The following is a 22,630-nucleotide window of genomic DNA, read 5'->3' on the forward strand; positions in this document are numbered from 1 at the left end:
TTGTTGGAAAGGTCTACCTCCAATCTCAACAAATATGTTGTCGATAAGAAACTCCAGCATACTGACCACTTGTTCTTCTTTGTAGCATGTTTTACCTTTTTGTATGTCACTTTTAACGAAATATGCCTTAATATATTCACAAGTAATAAATTTATAGCTTACGATACCATTTTTATGTGGAAAGGCATTGTGGATTATATCTTTTAGGCGATATTTAAATTCACATGGGGATTGGTTGTATACAGGGTTAAAAAATCAAAAGTTTTGATAGAACTGATTACAAAAAGGACCGAGATTTAAAATTGTCTAGAAAATCTTAAGAAATTTTAAGAATCCAAATATGGTTAATGTCCCCACGCGAGTAAACAGTTTCACAGATTTTCTGAAAACCCTCTTTCACTGCGGATACAATTTGTGAATACGGAAAACAAAGTGTTGCTGCAAGGTACTTACATTGGGCACAACGCAAAAATCTTACAATCTGGTTGGTATATATAAAATATCCATTCGTTTGATGTGTTTGAGATTTTATTTTAGGACTTTCCTTTTTAATTTTCCTCGGAGTTCAGTATTTACGTGAATTTACTTTATTTAATGTTATAAAAAACACAAAGCCAAACATTTTACACCATGAGATAAAAAAAAAGTGAAAGGGGGAGACATCTAACTATTGATAGCAAAATGAATGGTATATTCGCATAACGTGCCATGATAACATTCAATAAAAAGTGTACCACATAACAAAACTTAAACGAAATTCAAAAAACCAAAGTAATGGGCGGTTTCTACTTGCGTAGTCATTAAATGGGACGTACATTTATATAATTGCGTCTGCTGCTAACATAGTGGCGATTTGAGGTAGTCTATGAAATGTATTCAAAATGCATAGGGAAGTCTTCATGGATATTATCTTTTTGCCGTGGGGTTTCAAAGATGAAAGGAAGTTCACACCTGAGTTGAAAAAGCACGCACGTCAGGCAGTGCCTCAGGGTGTATTTACTTTCAAATCGGATGCAAAATTCCTGTTCCCCCTGAGTACACTCGAATAATCAAGAGTTTTACGTTTGTATTCAAACTGGAAATGATAAAATACTTGCATTTATTTGAATTGTAATTTAGGTTTTTAGGTTAAGTGATTTATAATGATGTTCAATTATCCTTTGCTCTAAAGATTGGTTTTTAACGATTAAGCACACGGTATAAAAGTATATATTATATATCTGTATATATTGTATGTCTTGCTTTAAACGATTGGTAACCGTTCTGCTACGCATGATTCATTTCGGAAAAGTCATTATCATTTCAAAATAAAAGTCAATTTAAACAAAAATTAGAAAAAAAATAGAAATGTTATAAAATGAAATTTGTGATATAAAGGATTTGTACTGCAATTGTGAAATCAATTCTGAAAAGAAAATGCAAAATCATTGTAATTACAGAGTTATTCATAATGACTTACAAAAGACATAACTAAGTAATTACCCCACTAAATTCTTGATATTTGCTAATGAACAGTTCATTAAACTGTTAGAAATATAAAATATTAAATATTTACTTGGAAGTTTTAAAAGTAAATTTATTCTGAAAAAAGCATAAAAACTAATAAATATTCATGGTTTTTTGAAAAGAGATAGACAAGTAGGTAAAATATTTGCTTACTCATACTTATGAAATATAGATAAATCAGACAATAGAAAGCCTTTTAACAAGTGTACTTTAAGAATCGTCTACTGAATATACATAAATAACGCAATATTATTAATAGTGAAACAAGTTATATCACCAAAACTCTCATGAAGTGTTATGTAACTTCAATACAAGAGACATGAACTGTAATTAAATAAACATATGATATTACATCAAACATAAACGGACAAATTAAGAACATTGATAGAAGTCGCAAGTTGACTGAAGCTGCAATATGGTTGATAATTTTGAATACTGTGGATTCATTATTTTTCGTTGGATACAAGATTTCGTGGATTTCGTGGCAACAGTCGAACCACGAAACAAAATGATCAACGAATACAAAATTTTCTATAGGCTTGTATACATACTTCAGCAAAACCACAAACTAAATATTCACGAACATGTACGTTTTCCTCAATACACGAAAATTGATACCCACGAACATAAATGAATCCACTGTACTTGGTCTTTATATAAGGATTTAAATACTTCTCAAAAGTACCAGGATTATGATTTTAAAAAGGGGGCGGAAGATACCTGAAGGATTTTGAAACTGACACCGCCATGACTGCAAAAGAAAAAGTCCTTTAAAGCAACAATAAAAAATACAGACTAAACCAGACAAACCATATCAAAAACTTGGGACGATAAAAGGTGCTCCAGAAGAGAGAGCGGATCATGTTCAACTGGCTGCACCGATTGTGTTGCTTATGTCATTATGTTAACCAGATAAATAGTATAATTCGATAGGTTAAATTCGTGAAAAAGGAACTTTTCTTTAAGTCAAGAATGCTGATAAATAAGATCAGAAGTATGGTGCTGATCCGGTTGTAAAACCCTATCATATATCCATGTTGTGTAGTGAGTAATTTATAAAAGAATGAGAGGGAGATATATAGAAAGAGAGACCATATACAAAGAGGTAAAATAAAACCATAATTTGAAGAAAAAATCATGGTTACAATTGGTGCGTCAGACACGCGTTTCGTCTACATGAGATTCTTTGGTGATGCTCGAATCAAAACATTGTTTTTGTCAAACCAATTACAAAATGATAAGCATCGATAGTCAGCAGTCAATCTAGAAACAACGGAGCATGTCAATCAATAAGTTTTGTGTCAGCTTGAGTCAGATTTTAATTTTGCATTGATTGTTAATTCCAAAGCTTCTAAAAGAGGGACGAAAGATACCAAAGGGATAGTCAAACTCATAATTCGAAAATAAACTAACAACGCTATGGTGGTAGGTCACATTCATGAAAGGGTAGGGAATTGTAATTACGACGTAAGGAACATATCCGATATCATTTGTGAAACGACTACTCCATAACGGTCAACCAATTCGTGATGGATGGGATGATTTCACATTTACCATTTGGAACTCCTTGTTTAATAACTTGCTTGTGAGAAGCAACCATCTATCACGAAAATCCATTTACAAAATGAAAGCACGGGACTATCGTATCAATTGTGATATATATACCCCGTATGCAGCAGCTGCTTGAATGTTGCTACTTACAAATCGAAAGTTCAAATTTGGAAAGCTGAAATCATCTCTTTTGTTGTAAAGATTTGTTTTCAACCGACCTTCATTGTAAAGGAGTATGTTCCCCTATTTTAGCGTAAATTTCAAATTTGGGAATAATGGACCAATATCACGATAAATAATAGCTAATACATTGACTGGATAGGGTATAAGCCATTTTGTTAAAAATTTTACGTTGCTGCGTTTCATTATGACGTCACAAGTTGTACTCCTATTGATTTTTCACGAAAAAAATCAATGAAAATGGTTAAATTTCCAAAGATTATTTGACAGGAAACATAAAGCGCATACGTCGACAACAAAGATCTTTTAAAATAATGTTTCTGAAGACATTTAACTGTTTGATCTGAATATTAAGCTTGTCGACGCCTTCGCTCTATGTTTTCTGGTCCTTTATTTGGTTGAAATCCAGCTGATTTTGTTAAATTTCACCAAAATCCCTTATCTTGACCATTTTGGGATGCAAAAATCAACGTGTCAGAATCAAACTTTGACAAACACAGCCCTGTTTAACTTTCTCACACGTCTTTCAGGCAACTTAAAACAGTTATTGTCTTGTAAACATGAACTTTATAATTTGGGCCAAATATGGCTTTTACCGAACTTACTCATTTCTAGTCAAGTTATGAGGCCGGCTTAACTGTATATGTTGTTTCCTTTATCTCTAGTTCGATGGGATAGATGTGTTCAACATAGTAAAAAAAATAGTTCTTAAAAAACTAATCATAATCGTGATATATGGACTGCCCACAGGACAGTGGTATAGTGGTGATGGAGACTGTCGCTGTCACTGACAATACCAATGGCTTACAGGCAACCCATGTCCCACAATAATGAACAGTTCTTTAATTACTGTTAGGTTTATTTCATTTAGGAACCTGTTTTTGAAAATTATCATAAATTCAAAATGTCAAAAGCAAACTAGAGTTGTTGTACGATTTCTATGGCAAAGAGTCGCAGTAATATTGCTATCATTCTAGTGCATTGATTTATAATCAAGTTGTCTATAATTTTATAATTTACAAAAATCAATGGTAAAATTCAACAACTTAAATATAACATTGAAAACAGGAAAATGTTTTATTTAGAGGATATTTTTCTGAATAGAGATACAACACCCCCTTCGGTCATTGACAGAGCAACCACGCGTCAATGGTCAATTACAGACGGAAATCACACCCAACTGGTCATTACCACGTTAACGTACGTTGACGACCTGTTTTCTGGTCTGTTTGATTCTGTTAATGACCTACGGAATTTATAACTGAAGAATAATGCATAGTATGCGATCCCTTTTTATCCAATAAGATAGGCTTATTCTTAACCGATATGAAATATTAACATAATAGTTTTGAAAAACTGGTCATAATCGTGATATATCGACTGCCCACAGGACAGTGGTATTGACTAAGATAGTGATAGTGAATGAGCCAAAGGCGAGGTCATTATCTCTGTCACAGTCAATAACACTAGCCGACGTGCAGTCCATGTATCATATAATATCAGTTCTTCAATATCTATTAGGTTTATTTCATTAAGGAAGCCTGTTTTTGAAAATTGAAATAAATTCAAAATTTGAAAAGCAAACTTGAGTAAATGTACGATTTTTTTTTAGCAAAGAATGAATATAAAAAAGAAGATGTGGTATGATTGCCAATGAGACAACTATCCACAAACGACCAAAATGACACAGACATTAACAATTATATGTCACCGTACGGCCTTCAACAATGAGCAAACCCAATACCGCATAGTCAGATATAAAAGGCCCCGATAAGACAATGTAAAACAATTCAAACGAGAAAACTAACGGCCTTATGTATGTAAAAAAATGAACGAAAAACAAATATGTAACTCATAAACAAACGACAACCACTGAATATAAAGGCTTCTGATTTGGGACAGGCACATACATAAATAATGTGGCGGGGTTAAAAAAAAAACTCCCCCTAACCTGGGACAGTGGTATAACAGTACAACATAAGAACGAACTATAAAAATCAGTTGAAAAAGGCTTAACTCATCAGATGGACAGAAATACAAGTGGACAAAAATACAAAAAACCAGTCGTAGAACTACTGCGATTCATTTAAGTGCAATTTTTCAGTATATGATTACTTAACAAAAAAATATGGTAAACAATTCAACAACATAAATATATTAAAAGTTAAAAAGTGACAAACTAAAGAAAAATAAATAATTACAAAAAAGACTCTAATTCATGATTATAATTCTAAACCATAAAGTGGACCGTTTAATTGATAGAGGGTTTTATGCCCGGACAAACCATGTCGTTTTCCACGAATTAGCATGAAACACGACGACTATTGAGTGTCAAATAGTAGCCACTATGAATAACGAGTTTTAAGCAAATTTATCGAGAATTGTATGCATGTTGATTACTTGTTTGTATATAAAAAAACACACACATTTACCTCATCAAAATAAATACAGTAATAACGTAAGATTTTTACATATTTCCTATCGAATTTTAAATGCACATAAATATCAAAATAACAAACCATGCAGAAAAGGGCGTCACTAACAGTATTGAATGTCACGCTTCTTTAAAACTTTTCAATCTCATATAAGTCAAGCGACAAGATATGTACCTCGGACATCGGAAGCACTCTTTAAATGTACGCTGTTCAATTTAGATTAGGACTATCGAATCATTTTCATATTATTGACAGTTGCTACAGAGTTGAAAATGTATAAGACATTCTGGATGGGTTTTATCGCTTCAATTTTGCTGTCATTTGTATCATTTGTATGTTCTGAACCGAAAGCTCCATCATGTAAGAAAACAGTATCGTTATAGGCTGAACGTTATTTAAAATAATTTGCTAAATCATGTACGTATTAATTAAATTTATTCATTTTGTCTCTCTCTCTCTCTCTATCTCTCTCTCTCTCTCTTTGCATATTAGTTACTTTAATTGTATAAATGTTTGCATTTCAGCTCCATGTGATACAAACCCTTGTTCAAACGGCGGCACTTGCAATTACCAGCCGCCTACAGGCAAATCCACATTTACTTGCACGTGTTCTCCAAATTACTCAGGAGCATTATGTGGTAAGCAATTTATTAATAAATCATCTACTTTATTGTAAAGAAAAAAGATTACGATATACTGAGTGACAATACATACGAAGATAAAAAAAAATACATTTTACCACTTACTTAAATTAAGGAATGTATCTCTCTCGTGCAAAGCTCTGATTTCTTTCACGGATTTGGCTATACTTTTTGGACCTTTTGGATTATAGCTCTTCATTTTTTATATAAGCTTTGGATTTCAAATATTTTGGCCACGAGCATCACTGAAGAGACATGTATTGTCGAAATGCGCATCTGGTGCAAGAAAATTAGTACCGTTAATTTTATTTACCTGAATATAACAACTACTGTAATTTGTATTAAGGTCATAACCATTTATAGTCTGAAATTTACGAGTACAAAAACGTATTCATATAACATGTATAATAACATTTACTCTTTTTAACAATTTGTGTTGGTCATATTTTATCGATCATTTGTTTTGATATATTAACGTAATTGATTATACATCTACGTTTTTATAAAAAAAAAACTAGAAAAAAGGTATCTTCAATTTTAGATCAGGAGATAATTGATGACAGCTTGTCCGACGGGTACGTTAAACATTTGATTTTTTTTCCTTCTCTCACATATTTAAAAGTATTATTTGAAAACGAAAAGTGTTTCCATTGAGATCTCAAATACATTTACATTATCTACACGTAAACGGAGCCAGTACAACATATATTGTTGACCGTCGATTCCAAATCCAAAATTGACAGAGACAACTTGTTGATAAGTTTATACCTGTACTAATATAATACTATCGTTATTCAAATATGACGTGCTCCTTTCGTTTTGGAAACAGCATCGTAGAAAATTTTCCGGTATATGTATACTAACAGAATTGAGAATGGAAATGGGGAATGTGTCAAAGAGACAACAACCCATAGAGCAGATGACAGCACACATACCAAAATGCATATAATAATGGCTGCTTAAATCTGTCTTCCATGTGAATCCAAATGTATCGTAAACTATATGCTATGACTACATGTACGTCGATTTCGCTGTGATAAAAATTAGAACTGAAATAAACCTACAGAACCTTTTTTTTTCTTATTCTGAGGAATAACTAAAAGAATTATTACTTTAGAGATTAGGTACATGTTAAAAATCAAAATCATTTAAAATCCCGCGAAATTTCATAAACGTTTTACATGTAGCGCATTCACGTCATTTCAAAACATGCCGTCATATGAATGAAAACGCTGTTATTATTTTGTAATATTTGTACATTTACTGATTTCATCAAGTCAATATGACGACAACTTTGTTATCAAATGTCTAAAAATGGCAAATGTTAAGTTTGACTGTTAAAAAAATTATTCTTGTTTTTAGCGTTAATTTAAGAACCGATTCATGCAAGCTATATAACTAATAGATATTTTTACATTTATCTAGCTGAGTGGGTAAAATAGAACAGCCACACTCACGACATAATATTTCTAGCTTCAGATTTTCAATGACCGTTTAGAACCAAAATAATGCATGGCAGTCATAGTTAGGTTGAAAAAAGTGCAAATGTCGATGAAGGAATCTTCGGAAAAATGATGTCATTTTTTAAAACATTTAAATATGTCATTCTATTCGACTATATGGTAACAACTATTTTCAAAAATATGCAATGGAAAACAGGAAGAGTTCCTTCAATTTTAACAATCTACGGGGATCCTTTGATAGAATCGTGTCAATAGAATTAATAACATAGTTTTGCATGTGTTTTTTATAATGACTCCGTACAATGAAATATTTAAAACAAAGCTTGTAAAGGGATGTATATCGAACTGTCACACACCGGAAATATCGTACACCACGAAATACAATAATAGTTTTCATAACTCTCATTGTGTTGAATTAAAAAAATCCACAAATCCTTAGCACAATCAGTATGAGGTCAAATGTCATTTTTTGACATTTTTACTTATTGTGTCTGTTTATACTGTTCACACATCGTTGACTATGTAATGGAATTTGATGCGACTGTCATTCAAGTGAGAGGTTTAGCTAGCTATAATCCCCGGTTCAATCCACATTTTCTACATAAGAAATGCCTGTACAAAGTCAGGAATATGACAGTTGTTGTCCATTCGTTTGATGTATTTGAACTATTGATTTTGCAATTTCATTTGGGACTCTTTTTTGAATTTTCCTCTGAGTTCAGTATTGTTGTGTTTTTACTTTTTTCCAGTGTCAAACTTGTAATTAACCCATTTAAAGAGTTTTCGCACGCTTCAGAATACAATACATTTTCACAAAAAGAAGGTTTTCAGGTGTGAAGTGTTAGTTGTTTGTACAAGAAACAAATATGTGTTTTAACGACCTTGACTGGTTATACAGCTTACAGTTTACTGCTGCTGTGCTGGTGTGTTTTGTATATGCGACTTTTATTGTTTTGTTGGTTCTTATAACGTGACACATTACTTAAAAATATCCTCTTAGTATGTTATTGTTCTATTATATGTCATTATGATATACATTGTATTTCTATTATAAATTAGAAAATACGTGGAACCACAAAAGTTAAAAAAAATTATTACGTAGTTGAATAAACCATATATGGACTTTTATAAATTCTATAGAACTTTTGGACTATTTTAAATCCCGGTCTATTTCTGAACCTAATTCTTGCATATTTTTAATTGTTTAACCCTGTATGCTAACGTTGCCCGTGTGAAATTTTAGAGTTGTCTGTATAAACATTGAACGACAAAAATATGTGACGTATACATTTTCTAACGTCAGACACGCGAAATTGTTTCTTTTAAAATTGAAACACGATGATAACTGTTGTACCCATATTTGACTATTTTATTGATTATGTCTGTTTAGTTTACGCATCATTGTAAATATAACGGAATTTCGTGACACTATCGTGCAAAGTGAGAGGTTTAGCGTAAAACCATGTTTAATCCATCATTTTTTTACATTTGAAAATGCTTGTACCAAGTGAGGAATATGACAGATGTGGCCATTCGTTTTTTATGTGTTTTGTCATTTGATTTTGCCATGTGTTTGGGGACATTCTGATTTGATTTTCCCCTGAGTTCAGTTTTTTTGTAATTTTATTTTTAAATGATGCTGAATAAGCCAATCAGATTAATTCCGATTTTCGTATCACTTTTTGTGCAGTGTGATTTAAGAAATGTAAATTCATGCAAGAAAAAGATAAATGGCAACAACCATAAAAGATTTCCTTGTATACTGTACAATATAAGCAAAGTGTATCTTTCTTTTTACTGATCTTCAAACAGTCCGTGTTTTCTTTGTTCAATATCATCATATATTATAGCCTTCTTCATAATTTCCACAGTAATCTTGAACATGTATTTCTTGTATAGCTGTAAAAGTATGAACAAGTATTCCTAGTATCCTTGTACAAATATGAACAAGTATTCCTCGTATACTTCACAAGTATGAACATGTATTCCTTGTATAGTTTTACAGGTATAAACATGTATTTCTTGTATAGTTCCACAAGTATGGACAAGTATTCCTGGTATACTTGTACAAGTATGAACAAGTATTCCAGGTATTCTTTACAAGTATGAACATGTATTCCTTGTATAGTTTTACAGGTCTAAACGTGTAGTTCTTGTATAGTTCCACAAGTATGGACAAGTATTCCTAGTATACTTGTACAAGTATGAACAAGTATTCCAAGTATTCTTTACAAGTATGAACATTTTATCCTTGTATTGGTTTACAGGTCTAAACGTGTAGTTCTTGTATAGTTCCACAAGTATGAACAAGTATTCCGAGAATAGTTTTACGAGCATGAACAAGTATTCTTAACTTTTTTTACTTTCAGAGAAATAGCAGGAATCGTAGTTGGATGTGTGGTGCTATTAGTACTTATAGTTGTCATTGCTATAGTTATTTGGAAATGTTGTTGTAAAAAATGTAGGTACACATTGTTAAAATCTAATTGATTATTTAAGGAATGACTGTAGTAGTTTTTCTGTCTACGAAGAAATAACATAGAAAATTTGCTACACAACGAATAACGCGCGTAGCGGGTTATTAAACAGTGTGCACCACATTTTTTTATGTTATTTCAAAAAGAGAGAAAAAATATTACAGTCGTTTCTTATAATTTAATTCTAAATTCCATTTTAACCGTAGAAAACCATTAAAAAACGTTGATGACGTCACGGTCACATGACTAAATTATGTCTATGGGCTCATAACAAAATAACGTCAGTCAATCAGAAGAAGCGTTACATCCAAAATTAAAGTATTAATAAATACAAATGTATACAGTTAATCTTTTCTAGACAAATGAAACACCTTTGACAAGTTTTAGATTCACTTATGAAGTGTTTACAGTTTTTTTGACACTAGTTAACACTATAAATTTAAGCTTACATGCATTACACAGGCATTGCACATTGTAAGAATGATACAAGAAAAAAAGCTAATTAAAGTCAATGAACCAACAGTACAAGACCGATCAACATAGCACGGGCAATAAACAAATCCTCCAGGAATAACAAGGTCAATCCAACAAAAGCTATTTAAATCAACGTACAAGACTATTCAAATGAAGACATTAAACGGACACTTCAAGAAAAAAAAAATTAAAAAAAATAACTGAAGTCATAAAAAGGACAGTACAATATTCAAAAATAATAACCGTATCGGGGATTAGAATTGTATATAGAAATAAGTTGTGGTACGATTTCCACTTTTTACCAGAGTTTAAAGAAAATTGTTGATTGCAATTGACTAGTCCATTCATTGTACGTTTATTTCTATAGGTTCTATAGGTTTTGTTCTGCTGGTGCTGTCTAAATTGTGTTTTATTCCAATTTTATACCTTCTTGATTTATGTAAACACTGCGAACTGGAAAACAAATATGAATTTTCTAACTAATTTCATCTGCTTTATTTTCAGCTAAAAGCGTGCCAATGTGATGATATCTCAATTCCGTGAATATCAAATATAAACAGTCATCAAATCAAAGAAAACAGATTCCGTCCTAACTATGAATGAATTAATGATAGCTATATAAACTCCTTAATGTTTTAGTAACCCATTTCTAATTTAATACAAATATTTTAAATCAAACATGGTTTACGTATCTTTGGTCATTGCCATAATAAATTTCTTCCTCTTTACAAAATATCAATATATATATATTACTTCTTTGTTTTAAAAGTCGTTGCATAACTCACCAAATCAACACGGCACAATAGCCACTACCACTTTTCAAACTAAATTCGTGACACAAATGTTTATTATTTTGTAAACCTTCATCTATCGAATTCGATATTCGGAAGTAATCTTAGAATAAAAAATCGGAAAAAATCAAAACTCACTTTTTGCCAACAATTTATTTTTATTTCTATATGCCACAAATTGAGACAATTGCCGTTATCATAAAGCAGAACAATCCTACATACCACTCTTTATACTTGTTATAAGACATCTCAACTACGTGTACGACACCTTTTACGAAATTCTTTTTTTACCTACACTCACGAGTTTTAGAACCTCAATAAAGACCACTTCAAATACAAATCAACTGAATGCACATGTTCAAGTTCAATTGCAAATATTAGATGGCTGGTCAAGTAATAACTGATAACCTTTAGCTAACACTGTCAAATTTTTATGGAAGTATAATCCCATTGATAGTGATGGCTTATCGCAAAGTTGCGATGCAAATGAAATCATGTTTGCCTTTTTCATTACGATTATTGACCATTATATCCAATAAACAACTAAGTGCAACTGATAGTTTCTGGTTTCCCCTTGGAAAGCATACATGTATATGTAACAGTAAATAGGTGAAATAAGGACTCACATGTAATTACTAAAATTTAGGAATTACAAGTGATTCCCGATGCACTTAGGAAAAAGAAGTAATTCATAAAACGGCCCAGTAATTACTGATTTTTACACCTATTTATTAACTGAAAAACTATGTTGTAATATGGTCCTCTGATCAAAACGTATGGTAATACTTACTAGAATATCAGTGAGTATTATTAAAAAAGGGATCAGCCTTAAATATACCTTTTTGCTATAGGTTCATTAGCTACGAGATTAAAATTATGTAGGATTTTTGTTGTTGTTTAATCATTAATTAAAATGATTTAGCGAAATTATATTTCATAGAAACATGGTTGATGAGTTGAACACTTTCAAGCTATAAATTGGACCTAAATGAATATATATTCATTTGACCTTCAACTCAACCCCTAGCTGCAGATGGTTTACCGATGTATACAGATATAAAATTGTAAGGTTTTCGCACAACCGAGTGTCTCGCCTACTATTGCTGTGAGTGGCAGGCCCAACAAAAATAAGGAAAAAAATGTCCTCTATATGCTATGTTTAGTTCTGTAAGAAGCTCCTGTCAAAATTTGGTATACAATTTATAAAATGTTTTAGAAACTTTAACTTCAGAGTGTATGTTTGATATGTAATTTGAATAATAAACAAACTATATGTAGTCCGTTTATAAATAAATTTCGAAAAAAGTATATGTTTTTACAAACTTTACATTACTTCTAGATATTATCTTATAATCATAAGCAAGCTTCTGTCCCAGTTTGGTAGAAAACTAGGATACTTTGAGAAAGTTATCAAAGTTTGTAAACATTTAACCACAGTTTGAATGTAATATTAACTGGCATTAAAACTTAGTTCTTTTATAAGTAAAATACAAAGAAATCTTGATTTTGTTTTTTACAAAATAAAATTCTTGAAATTTATCTTTTGATTATAAACAAGCTTCTGTTCATGTTTATTTAAAATTCAGGATAATTCAAGAAAATGATCAAAATTTAAAAAAGACTTTTAACCACTGAGTGAATATTTGTGGATGCCGCTGGCGACGGAATTAATGATGGTTCGCTATGTCTTGCTTGTGTGACTTTTGCAACAATTAACTGACTTATTCATTCCACAAAAATATCATTCTTATACAGTTAGAAACGATGCTAAAATTGTGTTGCATAAGGTACAGTTTGGAGGTCTTGAAAAACTCATAAAAAGAGGAACACAAAAACATGAAAATGTGATTTTTAACGCTATCAATTTGTATAAATTTGTTTGTGAAGAATGTCCGCTTCATCGCAAATGTCTGACAAAAGAAGTCGTACTAAAACCTATTTTGTAAAAAGAATTAAGTCATGTCATTGGCCAAGTTGATATGCAAAGTATGCCTGATTGAGATTTAAATTTCACAAAATTATGAGATTTTAAGAATTATCAATATCATTTGCATAATCTAATGTCTGATTTAAAAAGAGCTGACTAAGCTGCCTATAAACTTCTCATAAATGTATTTCTCAATTTTGGAATGATATCATTGGCTTGCATGCTGATGATTTTTAGGGAGTTTCAAAACTTATTTAGCAACATTTTAAAGTTTCAATTTACAAACACTTCGAACTTTTAAAGTGCCTTATAATCATTTATACTGAAGAAAGCCCTAAAAATCCCTACCCCTTTACTTTCTTATTTAATATCTTGAATTATGTCTTGAATTTTTAACCAAAATATCAAGTTAGTAAATAGCTGTAAAAATGACAAAAAAATAACTGAATACCCGTAATCACTGAAACAACTAGTAAATACATGTAATTACTAAATTAACTAGTGATTTAAGGTATTTACTGAAATGTTTAGTAATTACGTGTAATACCTAATTTCACCTTTTTACTGTGACATATAAAAGTTAAAAAAAAAGGGAAAACAGATAGAGTGTCTGCTTATTTTTTAAGTCTAATATTGGTCAGTTTTTAATTTTATTTTATGTATTTTCTATTGTAAGAGTATACTTCTGTAAATGAAATAATATGTTTCATATAAAGGCACGTTTATTTTTCGTAACAGTTGGTTCGCCTCTACATTTCTATAGGCTTACATGTATTGAGATAAACCAACATTCTGATAAAAAAAAACGACGTGAACTATAAACTCCATGTATATTTTTGTATAAAAATGATAATGATAATAAGATAATAATTATATCTATGATGAAGATAAATATGCTTTTAAGGAGGATAACTCATTTAAAAACTTGTCTTACATTTTCTGATAACCTAATACAATTACATAGAAATCACTACCAATTTAATAGAAAGTTACAGATTGTTAATTCGTTTCAACAGTGAACATAATACAACACATCTTATACCCATATCATCAGCGATTTATATAATCTTGACTATTTACCGGATTTGATATCACATAAGCAACACGACGGGTGCCAAATGTGGAGCAGGATCTAATTACCCTTCCGGAGCACCAGCGATCACCCCTAGTTTTTGGTAGGGTTCGTGTTGTTTATTCTTTGGTTTTCTATGTTGTGTCATGTGTACTATTGTTTGTCTGTTTGTCTTTTTCATTTTTAGCCATGGCGTTGTCAAATTGTTTTAGATTTATGCGTTTTACTGTCCCTTTGGTATCTTTCGTTTCTCTTTTGCATCCAGTTCATATTAAGTTGTGGATATAGAAAATTCTCGAGGAGAGAACCGAATACAAGATAATATCTATACGTTTCAGAAAACAAAATGTGGACTACTATGGTATGAGTAAGACCTCACTGGATATAGTGATCAGTTGTTTCTGTGGAGCTCATAAAATGAAGCATTAGTTATAATAAACATTATTGTCATCTGAAATATATAATCTGTTTTACCATTGTAATGAAATAGCAAGCACAATCATACGAATCCACTTACCCTTGAAAATTGCCAAAGCGAATGGGTGTTTCGTCAGCATAATTCCATGTTAATATTTTTGTTTTTCTAATGTCTCGTGCTCATCAACCCAAAATAAAATTGAAAACGGGAAAACGGGAAACGGGGAGTGTGTCAAAGCGACAATAACCATACCATAGAGCAGTCAACAGCCGAAGGCCACCAATGGGTCTTCAATGTAGCGATAAACTCCCGCACTCGGAGGCGTCCTTCAGCTGGCCCCTTAAAATATGTATAGTTGTTCAGTGATCATGGACGTTATACTAAACTCCGAATTATACTCAAGAAACTAAAATTAAAAATCATACAAGACCAACAAAGGCCAGAGGCTCCTGCCTTGGGACAGGCACAAAATTGCGGCGGGGTAAAACATGTTTGTGAGATCTAAACCTTCCCCCTCTACTTCTAGTCAATGTAGAAAAGTAAACGCATAAGAATACGCACATTAAAATTCAGTTCAAGACAAGTCCGAGTCCGATGTCAGGAGATGTAACAAACGAAAATAAACAAAATGACAATAATACATAAATAACAACAGACTACTAGCAGTAAGCTCCATCAAACGCATACATGTACTACCAATATCAAAAAATAAATATTAAAACATATCCACATTTTATGGCAGGGAGAGGGGTTACTCATCAAAAACTACATCAACCCAGCAGTCAATATGTATTGTCTAACCAAACATAGGACTTAAACCAACCACCACTTGGATATTGAAAGAATGAGGATGTATCACGTGTACTTCCGCCAAAGATAGCAACCAATGAGGTTATACCCATATCCTCAGTGATTGATATAAGCTTGCACCAAGTTAATGTTAAGTAATGGGCATATACAACTCTATAAACCATACAGTAGTTATCAAAGGTACCAGGATTATAATTTAGTACGCCAGACGCGCGTTTTGTCTATATTAGACTCATCAGTGACGCTCAAATCAAAATATTTATAAATCCAAATAAGTACAAAGTTGAAGAGCATTGAGGATCCAAAATTCCAAAAAGTTGTGCCAAATACGGCTAAGGTAATCTCATTTTTGCAGGCCAATCTCAAATTACACCACTAGCGAGGTATTCCTTATACTCAAAACAAAAATATCTTCAACACTTTTATTAAATATTATTTCTTAATTACTTTATAAAGCTAGTACTTAACATTTCAAGATACGTGTACACAGTCCTTTATAAATTGTTTTATTGTTCAATAAATTCTCATGAATTTGACCACATACCTCCAAGTACTAACCATGCTGGCTTGTCTCTTTCTTTACTGTTGTTGAATCAAACTCACTCTTTACTTCCTAATCAGGAAAATTGACAATTGTATTTTCACTTCATTCGTCACAACCTTACCGAAAATATATACACCCATAACAACTTGTTAATTTGTACATGTTGTACTTAATACAGAATAAGCCACACGTTGAAAAGGAAACATTTCTTTGCCTACAATCCACTAGAGAAGCAATGTCCCTCGAATTGTAGACATAGAAATTCAAATAAAACAATTAAACCATACACAAGACAATTATTTGACATGTTTAATCTTCCATATTGCAATCCATCAATGATTTACACATCCAATAATTAACAACATAAAATTACTGACAAATTTCATTATTTCTTTTTTTTTTTTTTCAATTGTAATTTGTTCCCATCAGAAAATCCTTTCTTTTTAGGTAGTTCGAACTAATTGACATGAATTATTGTGTTATGTCAAATTGCTTCTTCGTCATTCCGCAGCTAGTCAAAGCCGTAGGAAACACTATCTGAAAACCAAAAACATTATATTCAATTCTATGTAGAATCAAACAGACGGCTGAACGCGAACCACGACTAAGACACCTTATATTCCAATACACATCACTGTGAAATGGCACACTATCTAGTTTCTCAATATTTCTATTTTTTTTCTAACAAAGTCTTTTAAGAACATTTTCAATCAGCATGTACAATGTAATAATCGTTAAAAGTCCACAACACTCAAAAGTTACAAAAGTTACTATTTACCTTATAAACAATTTATTATTCTTTTTTCAAAAACATTTCTCCAAAATAGCCAGAGCCGCCACTTCCACATGACATATCATATAGCGATAGCACTTTGCCTGCGTTTAACAGACGTACGGTATAACAAATATCTGACTACCTGGGTTGATAATACCTATCCAAGTTCTACATCTCAAAACATTTTGCAACCAAGGTCGAACATTACCTTACAGTTCTATCAAGAAGCCACCAATGCGAATATAAATGACCACCAAGGAGAATTTAAATGACCACCAATGTCTTAAAGCCCATAAGGCTATTATTTTTAATTGGATGTTGCCACTAAGGCAAATGTAAAAAAAAATTAAAAAATGACAGCCTTTTGTCACAAACCCTATATTAATGACCACCTAGGTCTATTGCCACCAAGGCATATATTAATGACCACCAAGGTTTAAAAGCCACCAAGGATGTATCGTCACCAAGGCAAATGTAAGTAAAAGTATACGAATATAAATACTTTGCCGACAATACGGGGAGCATGACCATCCAACAGCTTGAATATTGAAAGAATGAGGATGTATCGCATGTGCTTCCGCCAAAGATATCATCCAATGAGGTTATTGTATCATAAAAAAATGTGACGATACCATAATATTTTATAAATATCATTGTTAAGAAATAATGATGTAATAAAATGATGCTGGAATAACTCTTCAATGTCTGATACCTTCCTTTATTCGGAATGGTAAATCACTTTATTGTTTGACATGTTTGATAGTATTGCAAAATAAATACAAGCTTAATAAACCATTGATATTTGGTAGCTATAAATATATGTTATTATTTCAGATTGATCTTAAAATGTAGTGTTTACTTCATTTAATCAACAATGTTTTAATCATAAACTATCCAACGTAAATCTATTTATAATTTTATACATCAAAATTTGGGAATATGGTTATCTAACAGAATAAAACAGGAAATTCGTTTGACATTCGATTACAATTTTTGCTGCTCTGTAGGTTTTGTTATTTGATCCGAACCTTTTGAACAAAGTTCACTACAATTACAGAAATAAAACGTGAAAATAAAAAAAAATAAGGTTTCCTTGTGTCATTTTATAAATATTTCTTCTTTTGTATAGAAGAGAAAATGTGGCTTTTTTTTTGTGAGTTAATCTTACATTTACGACCAACACGTTCTTTCTAACATAAGAAAATTGCATATTGTATTTAATTATCTTGATGTTTAAAATCTAAAATTATTATAATTATAGCGCTTTAGTAGAAGATCTATAAAAAATGACATAATTCAAATAATTGTACCTTATTAAATACATATGTAAGATGTAATTTGTAAATAACTCCATTTCTGAATTCTATATTTATCATTTAATCTGTTTAAAATACATGCATCATGAATCTAAGTTAAACTTAAAAGAAGTATTTAAAAAAAAAATCTGTTATTGCAACAAATTGTATAAGTACTTATTTGAATACTATTTTATGAGGAAAAAAAGCACACTATTTATTTTGTTATTGTCATTAAAAATACATTTGAAGTTCGTGTTCACAAAGACTGAAACAAATTACTCCGCACTAGTGACATTCGTTTGTAATTTATGGTAATATTTAATTAAAATAAGAAATATGGGCAATAAAACCATGAAAAAACACAACGTAGCTCAATGCCATAAATAAGTCTTAGGGGCGGCGATAAAATTCCACATTTGGAGACGGGTTTCAGCTACTTAGCAAAAGTGTATGTTAGGCAAACTCCAAAACATGTAAACGGATCAACACGAAAAAACAATACGAACAAGACTAGATGCGGTTCCTGTCTTTGGATAAGCCCGTACTTGTGACACACTAACACTATGATTCTAGCCAAATTTTAATAGACGCAGACATACGCACTGTAAACCTTAGTTAAAAAGAAACACGAGTCCGAGTATAGAAAAGATGTTTTTTATTCAACTGTACATTGTACTCATTATAAAAAATCATCATACGGCTGAAATATATAATCCACAAAAACAACGTGACCAGACAGACGGATCTTTTGAAAAACGAGTTTCGGAAGGAAAATTTGGAATCTTTTCTTCAACATTATACGGACACCACCACGAGTAGATTGATCATTATGTAATATATTTGTAGTTACATGAGGAATAATGTTGATGTCACATATGGATCATGATCTGTCTTTTTACCTTTCCGTGACATTTGATCACCCTGATTTTCTTGGTTGGCTTTGTGTTGCTCTGTACATAGTATTATATGTTGTCTTTTGTGTACTGTTTGCCTTTTTGTTGTTGTGCGCTTTTGCCAAGACACTATCGTCTAGTTTATATATCCATTTGGTATCTTACGCATTTATTATGGTTTGGGGTTTTTAATCCGATTTAACAGTATTTATACACGTTTTATAAGCTCACTCTTATTGCTGACGTATATCACATAGTTGTGTAATGTTTTGACAATAGATATTTTAAAGATCTTAATTCAATTAAAGTCATTAGTGGAAAGTTTTTAAAAACAAATCAGCGAATCATAGCACAATCAGTACAATATTATAAGATTAACTTTAAAAAATTAAAGTAAATCCAAATCATTGTACAAGCATTAAAAATTGCAAGGATGATGCAACAAAAAAATGTTATATTGTAGGCTGTTTTTGTTGAGAAATTGATACCCCTATTACCCTATATAAGCAGTCAAACTTACTGTAAAATCAAATTTATTTTTTCATACCCAATATGACTTTTAAAAATGTCATTTCCCAACAAAACAAGGTGCATATACAATACATAAACACATTTATCTCAAAACGGTTGTTAAAAAAAATTCTAAGTTCTGCCTGGTTTTCTCTGGCATTGCCTCTTAAGTCAATGCACGGACAATGCAAGAAAATTCAACATTGCACGGGCAATAAAAGAAAGAAAAAATCAAGGGATAGCACAGACAATGAACACTGCAAGAACAAACCAAAAAAAAAAGCTTTGTTAAGTCGATGGACGGAAATTACACGATGAATGAAATAAAAAAAGTAAAATCACAATTATAATGAACTCCGAGGAAAATTTTTTACAAGAGTGCACAAGCTTAAATGTCTCACCTTCTTCACTAATCACCATGTTGATAGTTCTAAATAGAAATCTTTATTACAACTGTCACATAAAATAAACCAAGAAAACCAAAAATTGCCCAATGAACCATGAAAAAGAAGTAAAGGTCCGATGAACCATGGCAGGCAGGCATGTACAGATAACAATTTTTCCATACAACAAATATAGTTGACCTAATGCTTATAGTTTAAGAAAAACAGACAAAAACAGAAAAACTTAACACTGAGCAATGAACTATAAAAATGAAGTCCAGGTCAAATTAACCTGCACGACTGACATATAGATCAACAAATATTTCCATATACCAAATATAGTTGACCTTTTGCTATTAGTATTTGAAAAAAAGACCAAAACTCCAAAACTTAACTTTGACCACTGAGTAACCATGAAAATGAGGTCAAGGTCAGATGACGCCTGCTTGCATTGCTAGACATGTACATCGTCAATCATTCCATTCACTAGATAGAGTAGACCTAGTGCATGCAGTATAGGAAAAACAGACCAAAACACAAAAACTATAACTACTGAACCATGCAAATAAGGTCACGGTCAGATAACACCTGCCAGTTGGACATGTACACCTTACAGTCCTTCCATACAGCCAATACACTAGACATATTGCTTTAAGTATCTGAGATATGGACTTGATCATCAAAACTTAACCTTGTTCACTGGTCCATGCAATGAGGTCGAGGTCAAGTACGCACATACCAAATATAGTTTTCCTATTACTTATGATAAGAGAGAATTTAATATAACAAAAAATCTTAACTTTTTTTAAGTATCCACTGAACCATGAAAATGAGGTCAAGGATATTGGACATGTGACTGACACAAAACTTGGAACATGAGGCATCCATATACAAAGTATGAGGAATCCAGGTCTTCCACCTTCTTAATTCTAAAGCTTTTAAAAGGTTATCTAACGCCGCCGCCGCCGGATTACTAACCCTATGTCATGCTTTCTGCAACAAAAGTTGCGCTTTCGACAAAAACGGAAAGGCCTCATCAAAAAATAAAAAAATATTTCAAACACACCAAACGAGTTGATAACAGCTGTCATATTCCTGACTGGGAAAAGGCATTTTCTTATGTAGAAAATGGTGGGTTGAACATGGTTTCATAGCTAGTTCTTCCTCACGGATGCCATAACGATTTGATTTGCTGTAATAGAATATGTGGCCCACAGATGACCATGGATGTGTCCAAACTGATTATATTACAATCCCGTATTCAATGTTACCTATATTAGACTAATCACGGGATTTGTAGTTTGATGAGCAACACGACGATTATAATATCGTGTTAAGGATCTGCCTAACATACTGGCGAACATAATAACACCCCGATCTTGATTGTGGGGTTCGTGTTGCTCAGACTTTAGTATTCGGTGTAACCTTGTGTGCATTTCTGTTCGTCGTTTATCGTGGGATTTTTTAATAACATTATTGTTTTTTTGTTTTGACTTATGCCTTTGAATTTTTGCCTGTCTCGTGAATTTGTGGCTGATTTTTTTTTAATGTATTGTTAGTTATATTTAGCCTACAGTTGAATTCATCTGTAAGGTCAACATGCGGAATGTAATATTTTCTTTTAAAGATACATCCTGTAATTTTTTTATTTTTTTCTTTCATTTTTACAATACTTTGTTTGTTCAGATATTTGTTAGTTTCTTTAGTGATAAAGATGATAAAACAAGGATAATTGCTGTGTCCTTATTCTGACATTTTTTAATCTGAATGTTTGTTTTGTTTACAACACGTTGTCAAAGTAACGGAATTTCATGCGATTGGCATTCAAGTAAAAGGTTTAGCTAGCTATCAAACCAGGTTTAAAACTCCATCTTCTACATAATTATACATAAGAAAATGTCTGGATCAAGTCAGGAGTATGAAAGTTGCTATTATTCGTTTAATATGTGTAATCTATTGATATTGCCTTTTGAGTAGGAATTTTCTGTCAGAAATTGTCACGTAGATTGTTAGTTTTGTGTTTTAACTTATTAAATGTACCATAGCCATCATGACAAAGAGTTACCTACCTGTGAGATATTAAAATCAATGGTCAAACATAAACTAATCTTCAATTTATGTATGTAGAAAAATCACTAATGCTATATGAGTAAGTATTTGTGTGTAAACACCATGACAGGATCACGCCTTATATAAGCACATGTATATTAATGCTATCAAACACTGGATGCCTTTCAAACCATAACACTCGTGAAGCCTCGAAAATTTCAATTGAATTGTACAGGTGATTGTGTATCAATACAGTCCTTTGCACATATGCCGTAATCGCTTTGATATCATGTTATTGTGTTCTTGGCAACATTCTTACTCTTATTTAACCTTGTAAAATATCATATACTGTTACTAGTGAGTTTACTTCATACTAGTACTAGTAAGTATAGTCAGTTTAAAAAAAGAAATACTTTTTATGATATTTTAGGTT

At 31.7% G+C, this 22,630-nt stretch overlaps 1 protein-coding gene across 2 annotated transcripts; it reads left to right on the forward strand.

Annotated features, from left to right (window-relative positions):
• Positions 1–5,829: 5,829 nt before the first annotated feature.
• LOC134700231 (delta-like protein A) lies at positions 5,830–12,402 on the forward strand. 2 transcript variants are annotated; one of them, XR_010103814.1, is made up of 5 exons: positions 5,830–5,873; positions 6,197–6,310; positions 6,855–6,888; positions 10,146–10,237; positions 11,232–12,402. XR_010103814.1 is itself a non-coding variant. In XM_063561591.1 (5 exons), the coding sequence occupies exons 1-5, from the start codon at positions 5,945–5,947 to the stop codon at positions 11,249–11,251; spliced, it is 348 nt and encodes a 115-aa protein (XP_063417661.1). In that variant the 5' UTR covers positions 5,882–5,944; the 3' UTR covers positions 11,252–12,402. The 2 variants fall into 2 exon arrangements, 1 of the variants encoding a protein (XP_063417661.1); XM_063561591.1 differs by lacking the exon at positions 5,830–5,873 and adding an exon at positions 5,882–6,032.
• Positions 12,403–22,630: the final 10,228 nt, after the last annotated feature.

Source organism: Mytilus trossulus, unplaced genomic scaffold, assembly GCF_036588685.1.
Source record: "Mytilus trossulus isolate FHL-02 unplaced genomic scaffold, PNRI_Mtr1.1.1.hap1 h1tg000128l__unscaffolded, whole genome shotgun sequence".
Taxonomy (NCBI): Eukaryota; Metazoa; Mollusca; class Bivalvia; order Mytilida; family Mytilidae; genus Mytilus; species Mytilus trossulus.

What these genes read in the sequence shown, in the direction of transcription:
- LOC134700231 (XM_063561591.1), top strand. Translation starts at nt 5,945, where the DNA reads ATGTATAAGACATTCTGGATGGGTTTTATCGCTTCAATTTTGCTGTCA. An exon ending in TTACTCAGGAGCATTATGTG is followed by an intron (nt 6,311 to 6,854) that starts GTAAGCAATTTA and finishes CTTCAATTTTAG; the next exon opens with ATCAGGAGATAATTGATGAC. An exon ending in GATGACAGCTTGTCCGACGG is followed by an intron (nt 6,889 to 10,145) that starts GTACGTTAAACA and finishes TTTTACTTTCAG; the next exon opens with AGAAATAGCAGGAATCGTAG.